Source organism: Crocodylus porosus, unplaced genomic scaffold, assembly GCF_001723895.1.
Source record: "Crocodylus porosus isolate Cpor-Errol unplaced genomic scaffold, CroPor_comp1, whole genome shotgun sequence".
Lineage (NCBI taxonomy): Eukaryota > Metazoa > Chordata > Crocodylia > Crocodylidae > Crocodylus > Crocodylus porosus.
Genome location: NW_017728911.1, coordinates 8,529,069 through 8,547,723, shown reverse-complemented (window position 1 = coordinate 8,547,723; position 18,655 = coordinate 8,529,069). Strand labels below are relative to the sequence as shown.

Genomic DNA, 18,655 nt, shown 5'->3' with positions numbered 1-18,655 from the left:
CTGTCTGGTGTGATCCTGGCTGTTCCCAGTGCATTGGTGGAGGTGGGGCATTGAGCTGGGGGTGCCTGCTCTGAGCCCAGCCCCCACCAAGAAGAGCCCCGTGTAGCCCACCCAACCCATTCCTGCCCCACGCAGATTCAAGGGGCACATGTTGTTGTCCCCCCCACCTTACCCTCCTGGGGTGCCAGCAGCAGTGGGAACCCCCCAGCCCCAGCCTGGGCAGCCTCTGCCCCCTCCCTCACTGTGGGGAGACATTGATCTGCCCCCCATGCCCCTCCCCTTCCCCTTCCACCACACCTGACTTACCAGCAGGAGGCAGCTCTCCATGCTGCTGGCTCTGCTCCTCACTGCCTCTGTGCTGTGGCTGCGTGCAGCATGGGCATTTATTGGCCAAATTATTGGCTCCATCAGGCCAATATCTGATACAGTCAGTTTTCTTTATATTGGTACTGTTTCGTTATCAGCCCGATGTATTGGTGCACCTCTAGTCTGAGTGATGTTGATGCTGTGGATTCCCATTTCAATTTCTGGGTTTATCTTGTGAATCAGGTATATGTGTTGACATGCTTAGCAGTGCTAATATTGCACATCAACCTTTTAGAAGTGTCTCACTACCCAGTTGAGAAACACTAGCTTCAGCTCACTCCAGCTTGCATTTTCTTTGCCCTTGCAGGATATGGCCCAAAGCATATAAGCTTTTCTTAGGCTCTTTTTTAACCAAAATATCTAAATACCTCCCATGAGTAGGTCAGAAAGAGAATTCTAAAAGTGGTGACATCCTCATGTTCAAATAGATGTTCCTGTGTAAATGCAGTGGTTGTGAAACCAGTATAAAACACGTGTGTGTGTGTTGGGGAGTGGGGGTGTTAAAAGCAACAAAGTCCCTGAGCTCAGTGGAAATTGTTACATTCTCAGACATGTTAAGCTGGAATAAAAAAAAAAAGTAATATTGAAGTTGAGCTGTACAATGCTGAAGGAGTAGTTAAGTGTGGGGAAAAGTAGGATTCTTCAAAAGCCATTACACTTTGAAATCTAATTGTGGTAGTTTATTTCTTGTTCTCTGGTGCCTTTGAGGGTCTTAGGAAGCTTTTCCTGGCACTGATGATGACAAGAAACTAAGCTTTTAAAATGAAAGCAGATTATCCTAAGGCAGTGGTTCTCAACCTTTTAGACTCAACACATCTTCATAACTTCTGTGAATTGAGTGACACCTCCTTTAAAATGTTGTTTATTTAGTAAAGGCCTTTTCTTCTGGAAGAGAGGGCAGGCAGTGGGGGTGGAAGAGCAGCTAGGCAGGGAGCCTGTCCTGTGCTTATGTACTTACTTCCTCGCACCTGGAGCCTGAGCCTGATTTTTATCTGTTCATCTCCTCACACATTGCTTATCTCCACCTTTCCTGGGACACCCTTTGAAGGATCTTGCGTTCCCTGTAACCCCAGTTGAGAATCACTGTACTAAGTAGTCACATGATTCCAGAAGCTGTGACTAAGATAAACACCAAATAACATGAGATTTGAGGCAGCCCAGCTTCACTATGGTGTTAGTAAGGGAGAATGCTCTAAAATGTCCACCTATTCCTAGAAGAGATGCCAAGTCATTATATTCTGTAAGATGAGGTATGTGTGTGTTTCAGAGAGGGGCATGAAGGATAGGAGGTTCTTTGGGGATCTGTCTTGAGTTTTCAGGATGTAGGGTCCTTCTCCCTGTTGTGGAATTAGCTGCTAGTTATTTTGTTCCTAGCATTGTGTCAGGTGAGTGCAGAGTTAGGCTCTTTTTTTAATATTTTGTGTACTTGGAAATATTGTGGACAAGTGAGATTATTATTTGGGACCTTTGGGAATATTCTGTTTTTAGTGCCTGTTTAATACTAAACAACACTGAGAAGTGTTTTATTTTACCTTTTATTTCTTTCACGCCTGATGTGCACAGTTAACCTAACTTTGTAAGGTGCCACACTGCCCTGCCTTCTATTAAACTTCAGACTAAATCAGCTAACAGCTTCCGCATGGTGATTCAGACTAGAAAAGACTGCCATCCTCTGGTTAGTTTAATTATATGCTCTCTTTTGTGTATTGCAATAATCTTCTGAGTGTTTTACAAGCATTAAGCCTCCCTTCTAATGCCTCTGAGAAGCATTATTGCCACTATTGAAGGGAGAACCGAGTTAAAGCAACGAAGTGAGTGCAGTAAATCAGTGGCAGTGTTAAGACTCGGCTCTTAATTCCTCTGCCTAGATTGTTACTCAACCTTCTTTTGTACATTTTATAATTAATCCATATTTGAGCTGTTTATTTTGGAGCTCTAACTTTATAATCAGAGCAATGACTTGTTCCTGACTGACCTATATGAGTCTACAGTTCTTGGTGGCAAGTTCCAATGTAGCTTTCCACTGTCAGGTTTTACAAAAATCCTTGTAAATGATTTGTTCCCCTTTTGAGTGGTTCTGGCAGGGCTGTCCCTAGGGGGGACGAATTGGGGCAACCACCCCAATTCCCGCACTTTGGGGGCCCTGCGGAGCTGGTTGGAGCGGGCACAGCGACTGCACTGCCTCCACTTGATATCCAGCCACTTGGCGGTGCCACCCTTCCACCGCTGCCGAATCTGCTGCTTCCAGCCACTTGGTACTCTCCCCCTTCCCCCCCACTGCTAAATCCGCTGCCAATTTCCTCGTGTCCGGGGGTGGGGCCCCACACAAGCTGACTTGCCGCGGGCCTCGCACCCTGCTCTGTCTGGGTTCTGGAATGTCTCTGATTAGCATCCTGGTTGAATGAACAAAGGCTGTCTGTAAATGGAAACCACTACCTGATACTGAACAGAATAGGCAAGACCTTTGGGAAAATTAAGCTGAACATTTGGTGCATGTTCTGACAAGTGTTAGTGGAAGTCTCTTGAGTGCTCAACGCACTCTATCTTCTGTAACACTTTAAACTAGACAGTACTGTAGTAAATCTACTCCAAGAAACAATCCTATGTTGGTGGGGAGATGCACTAGGTGTACTTTTTTCTGTTTCCTTGCCTGTTGGTAGAGGTGCACCGATATATCGGTGCCATACCAGATTGGCACCGATAAAAGAACAATTAATATTATTGGCTATTTTTGGCTGGTGTAGCCAATAGTATACTGATAAATATAATATGCCCCTATAATATGGGGTCCCTAAATACTGCATGCATGTGCATAGAAATGTAGCCAGGCAGTGTGGAGAGCAATGTCTGGCAGGTAAGTCTGTGGAGAGGAAGGGTATGGTGGGTGAGGGGCAGATAGAGGCCCCCATGGTGAGGGAGGGAGTGGGGCAGGGGTTGGGGCAGGGCAGTGAATGGGACCCCAGAGCTGGGGCAGAGAGCAGGATGGAGCTGCAGGCAGCTTGTCCAGGGGATCAGCCAGTGTTTAAAAATTGGCAGTGGGGGCACTTGCACTAAAGTTCATCAAAAGAGGTTTAGTTCAGTTGCTGCCACTACCATTTTTAAGCACCAGGATGCTGTCAACCAGAGCTGAGTGGGTTGAGGGCAGAGGCCGGGCTGCCCACTCTGGGCTCGGGGCTCTTTGCCCTGTTGCTTTTGTCTTGGGAGCTGTGTGCTGCCATGCTGCGTCCCCTGCCCATTCAGCAGCAAGAGGCACAGCTGGCCACAGCTGCTGCTGCCAGACAGGCGAGGGGCACAGCACAGCCAGTGTGTGGCTCCTGGTGCAAAGGCAATAGGGCAAAGAGCCCCAAGTCCACAGCAGGCATCCTGCCTTCACCCTATCCCTGCTCAACTTGGCTCTGGTTAAAAGCATCCTGGCACTTTAAAAATGGTGGCAGTGGCGCTTGTAGGTCAAGTGACCCCAGTGCCATTTTTAAGTGCTGGGATGCTGATCACCTGGATGAGCCACCTGCAGCACAGTCCCACTCCTTGCCTCAGCCCCTGCCCCACCCCTCCTTCACTGTGGGGGCCTCAGTCTGCCTCCTCTCCACAAACTTACCTGGAGGACATTGATCTCCATGCTGCCCAGCTGCATTCCTGTAAATTGGTTATCAGATTAGTATCAGCTGATATGCCTGGTATATAATTGGTTATCACTATGGGCCAAGAAAATCTTTATCGGTGCACCCCTACCTCTTATTATATGTCCTCAATGGCCTTTTAATGAAATCAAGAAAGTATCAGCAAACTGGTTCTTTTTGTTCTACCAACAAAAAGTGGTCTCATATCTCTTTCCTTATTGTTTTTACCATTATTCTTTACTTTTACAAGGTCTCTTTATATGTAATTAAATATTTTATCTCTTGCTAGTAGAATAATAATGCAGAGCCATACCATACAGCTTACCAGCATCAGATGTGTTGGGGTGTTAGGTCAGCCAGAGCTGAAAACCAGACCAGTGGTTCTCAATTCTGTTTGTACCAGGACCCATTTGTAAACATCAATGGCCAGTGCCCCATACTCCTGACCTGCTGCCCCCAGATCCCAGCTCCCCAGTGTATGAGGCAGGGGTTGGGGGGTGGATGTGTGGGGTAGGGGTAGCCTTAAGCAGCCCCTCTCAGGCTGGGACTCTGCTAGTCTGCAAGGGAAAAGCCATGGTTTCCCATGGTTTTCCTCTTTTAAAGGAGAATCCATTTTTAAAGTTTGTTCATGATCCTTTCATATATTCTTGTGACTCACGGGTTGAAAAACGCTGTACTAGTGGATTGAACTTTGTAGCTTAAAAAAAGGGAAACAATTGGAATTGAGTGGTCAGGTATTAAAAGGGTCAAAATTCCCCCTCAGTCCCTCAAGGGCAGTCAAAACTGGGAGTGCTGGTTGGTTCATTTTGCATAATATTAAAACACCTCTTGGACTCTTCAGTCCTCAGATTCCCATGGATGAGTTCAGACTTGTTTGTCCTTGGGAAGGGTTTATAGTCATTTTATTGAGTGGGGAGGGGGCTGTTCATAAACTGTAGAAAGCAATGGGACATCATGTGTGACTGGCCATGCACAGGTGTTGTTTCTACTGAGAGACTCACCACTTGCTATTAAAAACTGGGAGCATACAATTGAAATTGTTCATTCAATTTCTCCTAGAAGAAACATGAGCTCTCTGGGAGAAGGATCTTTCAGGTTGACCCCTAGAAGACCTCCCCTGCAAAAGAAGCTTCCTCACAAGAATGAGCACCTGTACATTTTTGCTCCACTCTTCTGGCATCTGGGAGAATCAGGCAGGAACTTCTCCAGTGCCTTCCCCAGACTGGGGAGATGTCGGTCTGGGGAAGGTTTGTGGGGAGGGAGCATTTCACTACAGCTAATCTCTTTCCATGGAGGATTTGAGCTCCCCACAATCCTTCCTGAGACCAGGAACACCCCAGTCTAGAGTAGGTTTGTGGGGAGGAGGCATTGTCCCACTGTTCCACCCCCCTCCCCATCTTCTGCAGTGTCTGTGCTGGGGGAAGTCTATCGGCTTGTCCCTGCATGGGTCCTGGATTTGAACATGCTGTACAGGGAGAAGCCAGTTTTGCTCTTCCACCATATAATACCAGCAGAGCCACATGCCTGCAGCCCCACGTGCAGATCACCCTGGTCTGGGGAATGTTTAGAGTGCAGGGGAGAGGGGGCAGGTGCAGGCTTGAACCCCTGTATTGCTTCCTCATCCTGAAACGTCTTGAAAAATGTCCACTGCTAGAAATGAATGTCTGTTCAAGGCCTCAGTGACTGTTTTAGAGGCTTCTGCGATTCTAGTTGGTGCTTCCTCCATCCTTGTGACTCTTACCTGCTGCTAAATCGAGGCACAGTACATTAGTTACAGAAAAGAGATCTGGCACTTCTGGTGCAATTTGCTTTGTGGGTATGTTAGACCCTGAAGAGGAGTAAAACTAAGCTTTAGATACTGAAATGCATCCTTAAAATGAGCTTGCCATACATATAGCACTCCTAACAAACAAAGTTTAGTGTTTGTTGGCCTTCCGCTTCTGTTGATAAGTATGTTTTGGAAATAAATACAGTTTTTGGCTACTATCAGACCTGTGGCTCCATTCACTTTGGCGTTTCCCAGAATTTTTCATTTACTATCTGTGTGCACACATGTATTTCTCCATAGAACTACAATTCACATCCCTTACCTTTTTTTCCTAACCAAGCTTCTGTATTGTGGTGTAGAAAGCTACTACCTGACTTCCCTGTAGTTTTCTGCCCAGACTGGAGCCATCTGCTGCATAGGTCTGTTTTTGCACTTTGAGTGAATAAGTTTGGTTTCTTGGATCCCTTTCCAATCCTTTCTTTTTAATCGCTGTAGACTCCTTGCTGAAGGAAATATATTGGTGTCTAATCTGGCAATTCCAATTCTTAACGTTAGGTTTAGACCCTGTCTCGCAGTGTCTTTTAGTGTGAGCTGTATTATAACTATACACTGTTGCCCAGGTAATAAATAAAAGTCAGTCTAAAAGGAGTTCTCTTTGATATCTTAGTGATGATAAATGTTTTCTTTAATTCTAGGTATTATGTTTACAACAAAAAAGGACGTCTGGTCAATGCCCCCTATGTGAACAACTCCTACAAATGGGCTGGCGGTGGCTTTCTGTCGTCAGTGGGCGACCTTCTGAAATTTGGAAATGCCCTGCTGTACAGTTACCAAGTTGGACAGTTTAAAAACACTGTCAACAAACTTCTTCCTGGTTACCTCAAAGCAGACACTGTTACAATGATGTGGACCCCAGTGTCAAACACCGAGGTATCATGGGACAAGGAGGGAAATTATGCAATGGCTTGGGCTGTTGTAGAGAAGAAGCAGGAATACGGTTTTTGCAGACAGCAGCGACACTATGCATCACACACAGGTGGTGCAGTGGGGGCAAGCAGTGTCCTGTTAATTCTTCCTGAAGAGTTAGACTCTGAGCTCACAAATAGTGAGTTAGTGGCCCCACCTAGAGGAGTAGTTGTTACTATTATCTGTAATATGCAGTCCGTGTCCCTGAACAGCACTGCCTTAAAGATTGCAATGGAATTTGATAAAGACAAATGGGCGTGATATTTCAAGTAAAATACAAGAGGTCTGAATAATTTAACTATGGTATTGAAATATGAACAAGCCAATGGAAAAAGGTATGTATGAGCTCCAAAATTGCTAGGAATACATCTTAGAGACAGAGGAAGTTGTATGACTTTTGGGGGGCAATGCTACATTTTGTGTGCAGCTGGAAGCAAAGCAACTCTATAGTTCTTAGTTTATGGGAAAGGAAAATGTGTAAAATCACCATTTATACTAGCAGTATTTTTTTTCACATCAAGCCAAGACAGACTAAGATTAAATAAGCATCGTTGATCTTTGCCAAAAATAGGAGTGATGCTTACTGCCATGTTTTGGGCTCTGAGATGTACAATATCAAGTACATACTTTCCTTTAAATATAACCCCCCCCCCCCCCCGCTCCCCCCACAAAAAAAAGGCTCTCATATTATGATGCTTTGATGCTAGAAAGACTATTTTTTCTTGAAACTTTTGAATTAATACTTGCCAAAGCTGTTTTTTACTAGTATTCTAAAAACCAAAATCTGTATTTTTCATGACTGTTTAGAAATATTGAATGTAAAGTTGGTATTTTAGTGATAAAAACAGACACAAACACTAAACTTCTTCATGTGAAAAACCCCCAGGGTAAGATAAAATTACATGCTGAATTTCTTCAGAAGTGCACTTTTTCAAGCTGTAGCCTTCTCATTCTTCAAAATTTTCTTGGAGGTTTGAATGGAAGTCAGGGCAGAATGCACCTTTATAGATAAACTTGGGACTGACTTCAAAATAGCTGGGGCTGCATGCCACAAGTCACTGGACATGGGCTGCATACTGAGCAGACTGCATGCTGTGGGGGCTACATGAGATGCCTAGGACTCCTGCCTCCTCCTGTTGTGTGAGCTCCCCTCCACTACCATAGTTTGGATGATTTACTCCTCCTTTTCCCCTCCCGCCTGCTGCTACTTCCATGCAAGGTGAATTCCCCCATCCCCACTCCACATGAGCAGCACAGGTTCCCCATCCAAGTCACCTTGCTGCTGCTACGTGGGCGGCAAGCTCACTGGGCCTTCTACTGTGCTGCCCTGCCCAGAGACCCTGCAGCAGCTAAAACAGTGAGGTGGCAGGTGGGTGAGAACCTGTGGGCTGTACTTTAACCCCTCATGGGCTAGATGTGACCTGTGCACTGCCAGTTGGACAGCCCTGGGTTAAGTAATTCAGAGATACATAAGCTTTTGTAAGCAACAGCTCACTTTGTCACCCAGATGGCATCTGACAATCTGGGTTACAAAGTGAGCTGTTACTTACAAAGGCTTATGCATCTCTGAATTAGTCTACAGCAGGGGTTCCCAATGTTTATGTGCCCAAGGGCACATTCTAACTTAAAAGAGAAAGCAGCGGGCACCAATATGAATATTAAACTCCTGGATATGTGCATGCACGTAGTTTTACTTGGGGCGGGAGCAGTAAGCACCACTCCATCAGACTTACTTGGTCTCATTTTGGCAGACATTGCGTTCAGCCTGTGAAAAAATTTTTGAAGTGTTGCTGTTCTGAGTTCAGTTAGCAGTGACAGCGTTTTTTGTTGGAATAATGTTTTTTTACTGATCATGAAAATGTCCATGGGCACCTGAATAAACAGTGAGGGGTGCCGTGGCACCCGTGGGAACTGCATAGGGAACCACTGGTCTACAGGGTGCAGCTCTGCCCTGCCTTCTGCCTGAGTTCAGAATAATACAGCTGACAGTCGCACTCTGAAAAGATAAGATTAAGTAAAGAAAAGATCATATCTTGTTAGATACCTTTTTCCTTCAATCTGACTGGGAGCAGAGGACAGCTTATGAAACAAATCTGTTCACCTAGGGTCTTGATATACTTTGTGATAGTTCAAAATTCAAAATACTTGGTATTCTCTTGATTTTAATCATCTTACAAAGTCAATAGTAAAAATTCCATTGCCTCTATGAGAGTAATTCCACATCAAACCTATTTTCTTCCAGGTCATATGATGTTGAGTGAGCCTTGCTCAATAGTAACCCCTCTAGATGAGCAAGAAGCATTACTGAGAGGTTTCCAAAGGGCTTTCATATACTTAAGCTCCTCTGTGCTGTAGGTGCATGAGGATTATTGGATCAGGAAATCTCCTGTGCTCTAAAACGTATCTTGCCCTTCGTTCCAGAAGGGGCACTGAAGAACAGCTAAGTAAGGGGATGACTAAATACAGGGAGAACTGAGTGAGCTCTCCCTGCATTTAGTCATCCCCTTACTTAACAGAAAACAAAAACAAAACAAAAACTACATGCTTTCAGTATCATCAAACAGTTTCCCATTTCAGAATATGGACTGAATATCACCAGCATGGGCCAACACATTCCTTTTCTTGGGAGGTTATTCTAATGCCATAAAAGATTATCTGCTAAACTAGCTTCTTGTTAACGTTAGACATTTTTGGTAACCAGCATTGTGTGTTGAAAAATAATTTTCTGTTCTGTTCTCTTACACAAATACCACTTAACTTATCCAAGCCCTTTCACACCATGCAGATTTCTGATCTGTTTCTAATGTCTGTCCCCTTGCTAGCTTTTTGTCATTTTAAGTCTTTTTCTCATTTATACAGATTAAATGTGTTCCAATCTAAATGGAGATGTTGGACCTCTGGAACTGCTCAAGTAACTTCTTGATTTTGTTCCCTTCATGTGCAGCTTTTGAATATATTTCTCCCCAGGCAGTCCCTTGCTCTACTTCTGAATCACCAGGTCTTTGTACAGTGCCAAGCATGCTGCCTCATCTCAATAAAAGAACTGAATTTGACTTTACAATTGTTGAAATGCTGTTTTACAATACATTTTTGCTGTGGTGCGGGTAAAATTTATTTGATAAAATTATGGATGACTTCATGACTATTGCAGAATTGAGGGGTCACACATGTTCCTGTTATTCTAATGTAGATGTTAATTCTGGACAGATAGTTGTTTTCCTGCTGTTTTCCCATGTGCACAAACCTGTGGATGCACGCAAACCATTGTTAACTACTGCCAGGAGGTTACTCCATGTGCTTTTAGGTAATTATTCAGTTGTAGCACCACTGTTGCTACTACTGATTTTTGGGTAGATCTGTTGCATCCTAACCTGCCCTTGTATGGTTCACTGACAATGGCTCTTTCAGAAGATTGCAGAAAGAGGAATGGTATTCATTTTGTCCCAAACGGTTTTCCAGTCTGATTTGTACTTTTCAATCTGAGAGAAAATACACAACCTCACCTTCAATCATAAAGTTGCTTCAAAAGTGAAGACTTGTATGTGCTATGTCCACATTGCTCCTCTACATTGAAGGATATAGGATGTTACAGTTGGAAAAAGATGAGCTTTCCTGTCTTTCCCCGCAACTAACTGTAGTTAATTTGTGCAATGCAGTGAGGAATGTGCATCTAGCAGTTAGCATTCTCATTATACCTAGGATTATAGTTGCTGCTTTAAGATGTGATGAGCAGAAGTGTATTGTAATTATTCTTGGATAATTGGAAGAATGATCAAAATGGCTGAAGACAACTCTAGGAATAAGCTATTAGTAACGCTGAACTCCACATGTAGAAGTTTCTTTTCTATTGCCAAAGAGAATACTGTTACTTACCACTAGTGTAATTTCAGAAGTTGTCATTCTTTTCACAATTTATTGTTGTCTTTGGAGATAACATCATTAAAGAAGAATGATCAGTGTTTTATATAGACCCCTGACCAAAGGTAAAATGCCTGTTCAGCATCTTTTATGAATATAGTGAGCCATCTTGTACTCTAACCAACACAAGATTCCATTTTAATAAACTATTTGCTGTAAGCAGGGTTACTTCATTATAGTGTCCGTAGCTAATCCAAACTACTTTCTCTATTGATTTAATATGTAGTCCTTTCAACATTAAATATTAATTGAAATGAAAGAGAAGACTGAGTTGGTGCAAGAAACTAGCCCCGTTATGACTTGAGGTAGAGTCATACAGTCATTTTACAAATATTCACTTACACATAAAATTTCACAAGAAAAAAAAGTCTCCATTGTAAGGATACTGGAGATGTTCAAATTAAAACCTGTTACAAATCAAAATATTCTTTTATGGACCTATTTAGTGTCTTTTGAATATGTAACAGCAAACGTCATTGCTTCTGTTTTGTAAGCACAACTTAACTGCATAATTTGCCCTAGATTTGTTTACTCTTTACCAGGGTACTTGACCAGAAAATAACATAAATATAACCCATCCAACAAACTCTAAAAGTAATACTTCCATTCTAGCCTGCTAAAACTTCTTTTTCTCTCTGGAAATAGCATACTGTTTAACAACTCTTAAAAGCAAGTTGACTTTCTTTTGGGGTGCAAGGGAACTGTATCTACTGAACATAACACTAGACTAGTGCCTGATCTCATTCCAGTTGTACTTACGTTAGTATGTTGCTAAGCCTACAGCGCTACTGGATATGCAATGTTAGAAAATTTAGGTACATATATGGTCATGAGACTGCCTCAGTAGCAAAATGGCTGAAGACAACTCTAGGAATAAGTTATTAGTAACGCTGAACTCCACATGTAGAAGTTTCTTTTCTATTGCCAAAGAGAATACTGTTACTTACCACTAGTGTAATTTCAGAAATTGTCATTCTTTTCACAATTTATTGTCTTCTTTGGAGATAACATCATTAAATAACCTTCCTGTATAATACTCCAAAGTGAAGCATTCTAAGAAGCATTTTAAGAGCTTACTCATTACTTTTAAGGGGTAAGACATCTTACAGACTGAAACTATAGTATCAAGCAATTTAATTTGAAGCTGACAAACTTGGTTTTTACAATCTACCATGAATACAGCATCAGTTGTGAAAGACACAATTTTTCCATTACCTTTATCTCAGTAAAAGATAAACTAATGCATGTAATGGCTTCCTTCTTTTTTATACAAGCAAAACCTTTTATTATAAAATATATATATATTTTAAAGCCCAGATTTGATGACATGGTAAACCATTATAACTCATAGGAGCAAACCCTCCTGAAATGTTAATTCAGATAGTCTTGCATTGCAGCTTTGAAAAGGCTTGCACTTTCTTTAAAACCAACCTAACTACTTGGGGTTTTTCTTTACTCAAAAGGGCCGTCCAATTTCTATGCTTGGTAGGTATTTCACATTGTAGTGCTGAAAATATTATGCATGAACTTGTTCCAAAATCATTTTAGTTCCATTCTTATTGATCTGAGTCATCTTATAATATGCTAGTTCTAGTCTCAACTTGCTGTGCACTAAGTTTTGTGGTATATGACCCTTCTGTATGCAGAACACTTTTCTTTAAAATTTGCTTTTGGAAAAAAAAAATACGCCTGTTTTTCAGTACAATGCCAAAAGCAATTTTTGAATTTCGAATGGCAGCAGTAAGAGAAAGTGCCACACATTCCAAAAAACTCATAAAATGGGCTGGGCTTGGCTCAGCTCAGCTAGCATCATTTGAGAAATGGTAAGCTGACTTAGACCATCTATGCATACCCACAGTAAATAAGTGGAACCACAGTAATACTGAAAGCCAGTGGGCTGAAGTTGCTTTGTATAAACCACCTAGTAATTTTAACTTCCATTTTCATAGTAAAGTGACTCTGGTTAAGTATGAGATGCATTCTTATAGCAATCCCCAATTGTAACTAAACTAGTACGTCTTTCATTTTTACGGCTGATGGGAGCAGCCGCAATTAAATCAGTTAATTATTAAGAAAAGGAAACGTGTTACAAGTCTAAAGTTCTGATTCTCTTCTCATTGGGAATGGCATCACCTATTCAGAATATGTTGTATAATAAAGCTATAAAAATAGAGCTCAATTACCCAGGAACTTACAGGAAAAAATTGCACATAATTAAGACGTATTGAAAAACAGACTAGCTAGTATAGCACTGCTGTTTGTTTTTTTGTTTGTTTTAATATCCAACCGTTGTTAACCAGCATTTCTGAACAGATGAGGCTTCCAGAAGCACATAATGTGAAAGTCATGTTGGTGAAAGGACCAGTTAGTGCTGCTTTCTTCTAAATGAGCAACCTGTAAAGAAAACATAAGGACATCGAAATGGGTAGTCAAGTCATTAAAATAGACAGCATTAGAACATTTAATTGCTCTGGCAACTTGAGTTACCGAATTTACATCACAAAGGGATTCATATTTTGTCACTTCTCAAAGTTCAATACATGTAGTCTCCAATTTGAATTCTAATCTAATTTTCATGGCACAATTGTATTTTATACCTGATCTTATAGGGAGGAGACTTACTAGCACAATCAAAATTTAAGTTTCACTACAAGTTTTGAAGATTGGCTCTTTTGCTCGTCCAGGATCACAGGCCCTCAAATAAAGTAACTTTTCTGGCAAGGTGGGTTAGTCTGCAGCTTAGCCTGCCTTAGTCTCATTTAATGTAAATTGTTGTGTGTATGCATGTACATGCAGATCCACCATATCCTTAGTCATAAACAAACTTCTGGGATCGTGCTTTTATTTGAAGAGATAAATATAACTCAACCAATAATTTGCCCAAGTGTAATTTGTCAAACACAAGACTTAATCAAATGGAATGATGCTCAGAAAATTGCTTTCTGGTATGACTTCAAGTTAAAGGCCACCCCAGGCTGAAATGGTGCCTGCCATACCTAATCTAACATGTACCATTTTGTTGGTGCTGTGGGTTATATAGCTAAGCAACTTAAAACCCCATACCCTTGGGGTCAGAGATCAAGAGGACAGGAAATAACTAAAATGTGCATGTTGGTTGCTTCACTGCCTGTGACCAGCACACAATCCTTTTATATTGGGGAAGACAAATGGAATGCTGTGTTGCAATTGTCTCTGCAGCTTATCCAAAGTCAGCTTTCCCCAAACATACATTCAAGTGCTAAGGGATGTGAAAGATAAGTTATTCATTTTCAGTCTTTCATTGTTGTTTTTAAAGCAAAGACTGGAACTTTTAACGTTCATCAAACTTAGTAATGGAAGGGAAGTCCTTTAAGGGAAGTAATGTTAAAGCCTGAATGTTAAATCTTCCTTTTACCTTCTGTAAGCCTGGCTTTTCCTCCCGTAGGCTGGCACAAGACAGTTGAGCATCCTACACACAGAACCACTGTCTGGGCATGACTGAACACTGTGGTGATCTTGTAGCAGCCTAAAAGACAGCAACATTACAGGTGTAAGTTTTTCTTACTATACTGTACCTTGATTAAATGCACACGACTGCACTTGTCATTTTGATAAAGTTGAGTATTTTGCAAATAAGTTCTTTTCAGTTTTGCTTGTAACTGATTAGGGAAAATAAGTGAAGTAAAAGTAACAGTCTTCACTTGTGGACACCTTTAATCGCTGCTCATATCTTGTCTGTCCCTGTTACTGTAGTGGTAAACGGTGGTCAATACACTTTTTCTTGTGCTAGTTTAACAATTTCAGCTAAGGATGCGATTTCTTTTAACCATCATTAGATATACTTCTGTAGCATACAAAAAGCACAAACCATGCATGAGGACTCTACTGTGCAAGACACTTGAACTCTGACCATACATCACTACAACCCCCAAATGTGGATGCAATTATACTGGTTTAGAAAGATTAATATATTAGCATAGCTTATTCGAGAAGTCTATCCTATATCACAATGACTACACTTATGCAAACAGTTGGACTAGTATTTATCATTATGTTCTAACATGATGAAAAATGTGTGTAGACCAGCTCTTACCAGAATGCCCGCACTTAAGGAACAACGTCACTCAAGCTATTTATATTCGTATTTCATGTAAGTGTTATTTCTCTCTAACAACATGCAAGAAAAAGTCACAGCCATTGTGAAGGGTAATAAAGCTCTTGTGCCTGTTTTCATGAGAGAACAAACTAAAAGCCTGATCTTTCCAATAAAAGTGCCTAGAAGTCTGTGAGGTAGGAGGGAAAAATTTAGATAACCCCACCCCATTGTCTTCCTTGACCCCACAATCCTTGTACCACAGTGAGGTACAATTATAGTGAACCTTTGCATATAAAAGCCATAAGTATAAATAGAGATATAAGCAGACAAGGTTCTTTGGGTGGATCTGATATCTTTTAGTAGACCAACTTAAATAGCTGGAGAACAATTTTTAAGCAAGCTTTTGATTCAAAAACCCTTCATCAGGCTAAGGAAGTTTCAGCAGTTGATGTGTAAACAGAGATATCACACTCCTGAACACTTACCTGGACACTTCACATCCATGAAATAGGAATTTGGACTCTGGACCAACCGTTTCTTTTTGTGTTTTTTCTTTTCCTCCTCCAAGGAGGGGTGCACCAGATCTCTAGCCAGCTAGGGCAGGAGAGCAAAAACACACACCAAGCATTAGATAAAGAGTTCAGCCCAGGCCCATGGGTTGGATGGGGACTTTTTGTCCCCGTTGTGCTGCTTTGTTCTTAGTGAGCAAAGGCAGCTTGAGGCACAAAGCTGAGGCCACTACATCCAGGCCAGCGCAGGGTATACATAGGGGCCGCATTCACATTTTTAAATCCTTTTTCCTCAGGCTGCTAACGCTGCATTTTATGTTAACAAAGTACAGCGAGAGCCCGCCTGTCTGCCCCCGCCACCTCGTCCTACGAGGAGCCCGCGGCGGTGCCGAATGCAGCCGCGGGACCAGGACAGCGCTCCCGGGTCGGGTCGGGCCGGGCGTGCTGCTGCGGCGCCCCCAGGCGGAAGCAGCAGCCGTCCCGCACCGCCTGGGCCAGAGTGGACATCGCTGCTCCCCGAGAACGGCTGCGGCCACGGCCAGCCCCGCACGGCCCAGCGCAGCCGTCTTCAGCGGCCGCCCCGCGGCCTGTCGCGCCCCGCAGCTGCTTGGAGCCCGCGGCCGGGACGCTACGCAGCTCCCGCCGCTGACAGCCCCGCCCCCCGGGAGGCGCTGCGTCGTGCGGGGCAGGAGGGGCTGGCGATCCCCCACCTCGCCCCCAGCTTAGGCCTCAGCCGTTAACCCCCCGCCCGCGGGACGCTCGGCGGGGAGCTCGCGCCGCGCCCGTAAACAACTCACAGGCATGTTTCCCCAAGCGGAAGCCCTGTCCGCGTGAACCGAAAACGGGCCGCGAGGGCAGCCAATCAGGACACGCCCCGCCCGCACGCCCTCCTCGCACTGCGCTTCTGTTTCCGGGGGGGGGCTACGGAGGGGGAGGTGTTCTGGGCGCTGCGGACTGTTCTCTATGGCCTTCCAGGAGTACTGTTCTGTCCCTGCCGAGCCTGGCTGAGGCAGCACGCTGCCTGCCCTACACCCACCCGTGCCCACTCCGCACCTGCGGAGCCCCGGGCCTGGGCCCAGCACCAGCCCCTGCCAGCCCTGCTTCATGAGAGACCTGGTCTGTCTCAGTGCCCCTGGAGCGCGCAGGGGGCACACGCCGAGCGTTGGCTCTGTAGGGCGGCCAGAATAAAGGCTGGACCCGTCCCAGCTTTCCACATCTCTGAACTGCCAGGCGCTTCAGAAACTAGCGGCAGGGTGGCTGTCTCAGAATGGGAAAGGCCCCAGCAGCGGGAAGCGTGGATGGGGTGTTGCCAAGCGCATCCCCCGCTTAGCATCAAACACGCATGTGAGGCTGCCAAGCGCATAAGAACATGGCTACGCAGCTGGTGGTGTGCACCAAGGAAGAGCAGCGTTCTGTCATCCGGTTCCTGTGGGCCGAAGGGGTGCCGCCCAGCGAAATTCACCGTCGGATCGTGGCACAGTATGGTGAGAACTGCCTGGCCCAACGGAAAGTCTATGAGTGGGTGGAGAAGTTCAAGCATGGCCGCACATCCGTAGTAGATGAACCCCGCACAGGACGCCCCAATACAGCCACAACAGAGGACAACATTGCTAAGGTTGATGCGGCTGTGCATGCAAGCAAGAGAGTGAGCATTCCTGAACTAGTGGCAGAGGTTGGTGTAAGTGCTGGCAGCATCCACGCCATTTTGCACAATCATCTGAATTATCAGAAAGTATGTGCCCGCTGGGTGCCAAAGCAGCTGATGGACGTGCATAAACGACAGCGTGTGGAAATGTGTACCCAGCTTCTGCAACATCTACAAGATGAAGGGGAGGGGTTCCTCTCACGCATTGTCACTGGGGATGAGACCTGGGTCCACCATTATGATCCCGAGAGCAAAAGGCAAAGCATGCAGTGGAAATGCACATCATCACCACCGCCCAAAAAACTCCGTACTCAACCACCCTCTGGCAAGGTCTTGCTCATCCTCTTTTGGGATTGCTTGGGGCCACTCCTTGTGCGCTCCATGAAGTGTGGGGTCACAGTCAATAGTAGCACCTACTTCCATGTTCTCCAAAACCACCTAGAGCCAGCTATTCGGATCAAGCGGCCTGGAAAGCTCAAGCAAGGTGTCCTTCTCCAGCTTGAGAATGTGAGGCTACACAATGCACGGGTGACTCTCGAGACTTTGCATGGGCTCGGCTTTGAAATTTTACCATATCCCCCATATAGTCCTGATCTTGCACCAAGTGATTATCATGTGTTTGGACCATTGAAAGAGGCTCTTCGTGGACACAGATTCACCAGTGATGCAGAGGTGCAACATGCAGTGCAGGAGTGGCTGTCACAGCTACCAGAAAGCTTCTTTGAGGATGGTATCAAGAAACTTGTGACTCGCTGGAATACCTGTGTTGCAAAGCAGGGTGACTATTTGGAGAAGTGATGTGGCCCAGTAAATGATCATTGTACATAAAACTGTTTCATTTTGACATTGCCATTAGTTTCTGAAACACCCTTAGAATTGGAGTTGGAAACAAGAGTGTTATTTGTTGAATCCCAAGTGTCACTTCTGGCAGTATACCTGTATTCTTTTGGAGGTACCCAAGTTAAGAAAAAAGATGTAGTTACAACCCATAGTTATGCTACTTTTAAAAAAAAATCTCAGAAGTGAAAAGCTGTCTTCCTGACAGCTGGAATTAAAAGGCAACTGTGGATTTCATGTATTCCTGAATTTCTTTAAATGGCTTGAAAAAAGATGAATAACTGTTTCACAATAGCCACACTTGTTTGATCCTTGATTGCTGTTGGATTTGATTGGAACTAACCCAATGGAATGTGAAAAAACATAATTTACCAAATGTCCAGTAAAGGACATAACTAGACCTTATAAAAGTTGCATAGTATCAGTGATCATCCACATCTTTCAGACTACATTAAAAGGTGTCATGAGACATCAGGCTCTTCTTTCTATATACTCTTTTTAAATTACAGCATCTTTAAAAGCCTAACAAGTGATCCAATGAGTGTTGTGTACAACAAAAGTTGTATGAAGAGAATATACGCTCAAAGTAGGATAATAATAGGACAGAGAGGAGTTCTAGAAGTACTCTCACTGAACAATCTTTTGTAACATCATCAGGAACTTTATTAGTTGTATTATACTTTGCCATTTACATTTTATGATGCAATTAAATATATAATCATAAAAATATATATTTCCTTTATTACTAACTTTTGCCTTGTATTTGTTGCAGTCTAGTTAAGAGTATTTGGTTTTGAAAGATTTGATTTCGGTCATCTCCAAATGCTTTTGTTTAGTTGACTTACTAGAGTTCAGAGAGATGCTAATGGTTCTGGTTCCTTGAATTTTTGAGGTGTGTTAAGTCAGTAAATGAACAGCTACTTCATTACTGTTCATCTTTTCAACAACTCTATT

At 43.5% G+C, this 18,655-nt stretch overlaps 2 protein-coding genes across 4 annotated transcripts in view; one reads left to right on the top strand and one right to left on the bottom strand.

The window, feature by feature from the left end:
• Positions 1–9,844, top strand: part of LACTB (lactamase beta) — a 20,214-nt gene extending 10,370 nt beyond the window's left edge. Inside the window, exons 6-7 of one of the 2 annotated variants that reach the window (XR_002100741.1) lie at positions 6,447–7,052; positions 9,662–9,844. Coding sequence is in view for 1 of the 2 variants with exons in the window: in XM_019533403.1 (XP_019388948.1) it covers positions 6,447–6,978 (532 nt within the window). In the remaining variant the exon portion in view is untranslated. Of the gene's footprint in view, positions 1–6,446; positions 7,642–9,661 lie in introns of those variants that run through there. The other variant, XM_019533403.1, reaches the window with a different exon arrangement.
• A 1,908-nt stretch (positions 9,845–11,752) lies between these two features.
• On the bottom strand, positions 11,753–16,122 carry RPS27L (ribosomal protein S27 like). Of its 2 annotated transcripts, none has more exons than XM_019533404.1 (4): positions 16,017–16,122; positions 15,196–15,304; positions 14,030–14,140; positions 11,753–13,029 (listed from the first exon to the last, which is right to left on the bottom strand). In XM_019533404.1, the coding sequence occupies exons 1-4, from the start codon at positions 16,020–16,022 to the stop codon at positions 13,001–13,003; spliced, it is 255 nt and encodes an 84-aa protein (XP_019388949.1). In that variant the 5' UTR covers positions 16,023–16,122; the 3' UTR covers positions 11,753–13,000. The 2 variants fall into 2 exon arrangements, with proteins under 2 accessions (XP_019388949.1, XP_019388950.1); XM_019533405.1 differs by lacking the exon at positions 16,017–16,122 and adding an exon at positions 15,706–15,741.
• Between the last annotated feature and the right edge of the window lie 2,533 nt (positions 16,123–18,655).

Bases quoted from the DNA above. Each gene is read 5' to 3' on its own strand.
- RPS27L (XM_019533405.1), bottom strand. From the start codon at position 15,726: ATGTCCACTCTGGCCCAGGCG. The intron at 15,305-15,705 runs GTGCGGGACGGC...CTCCTGCCCTAG, and splicing joins TGTCCACTCTGGCCCAGGCG to CTGGCTAGAGATCTGGTGCA. The intron at 13,030-14,029 runs GTAAAAGGAAGA...TTTTCTTTACAG, and splicing joins AAAAGCCAGGCTTACAGAAG to GTTGCTCATTTAGAAGAAAG.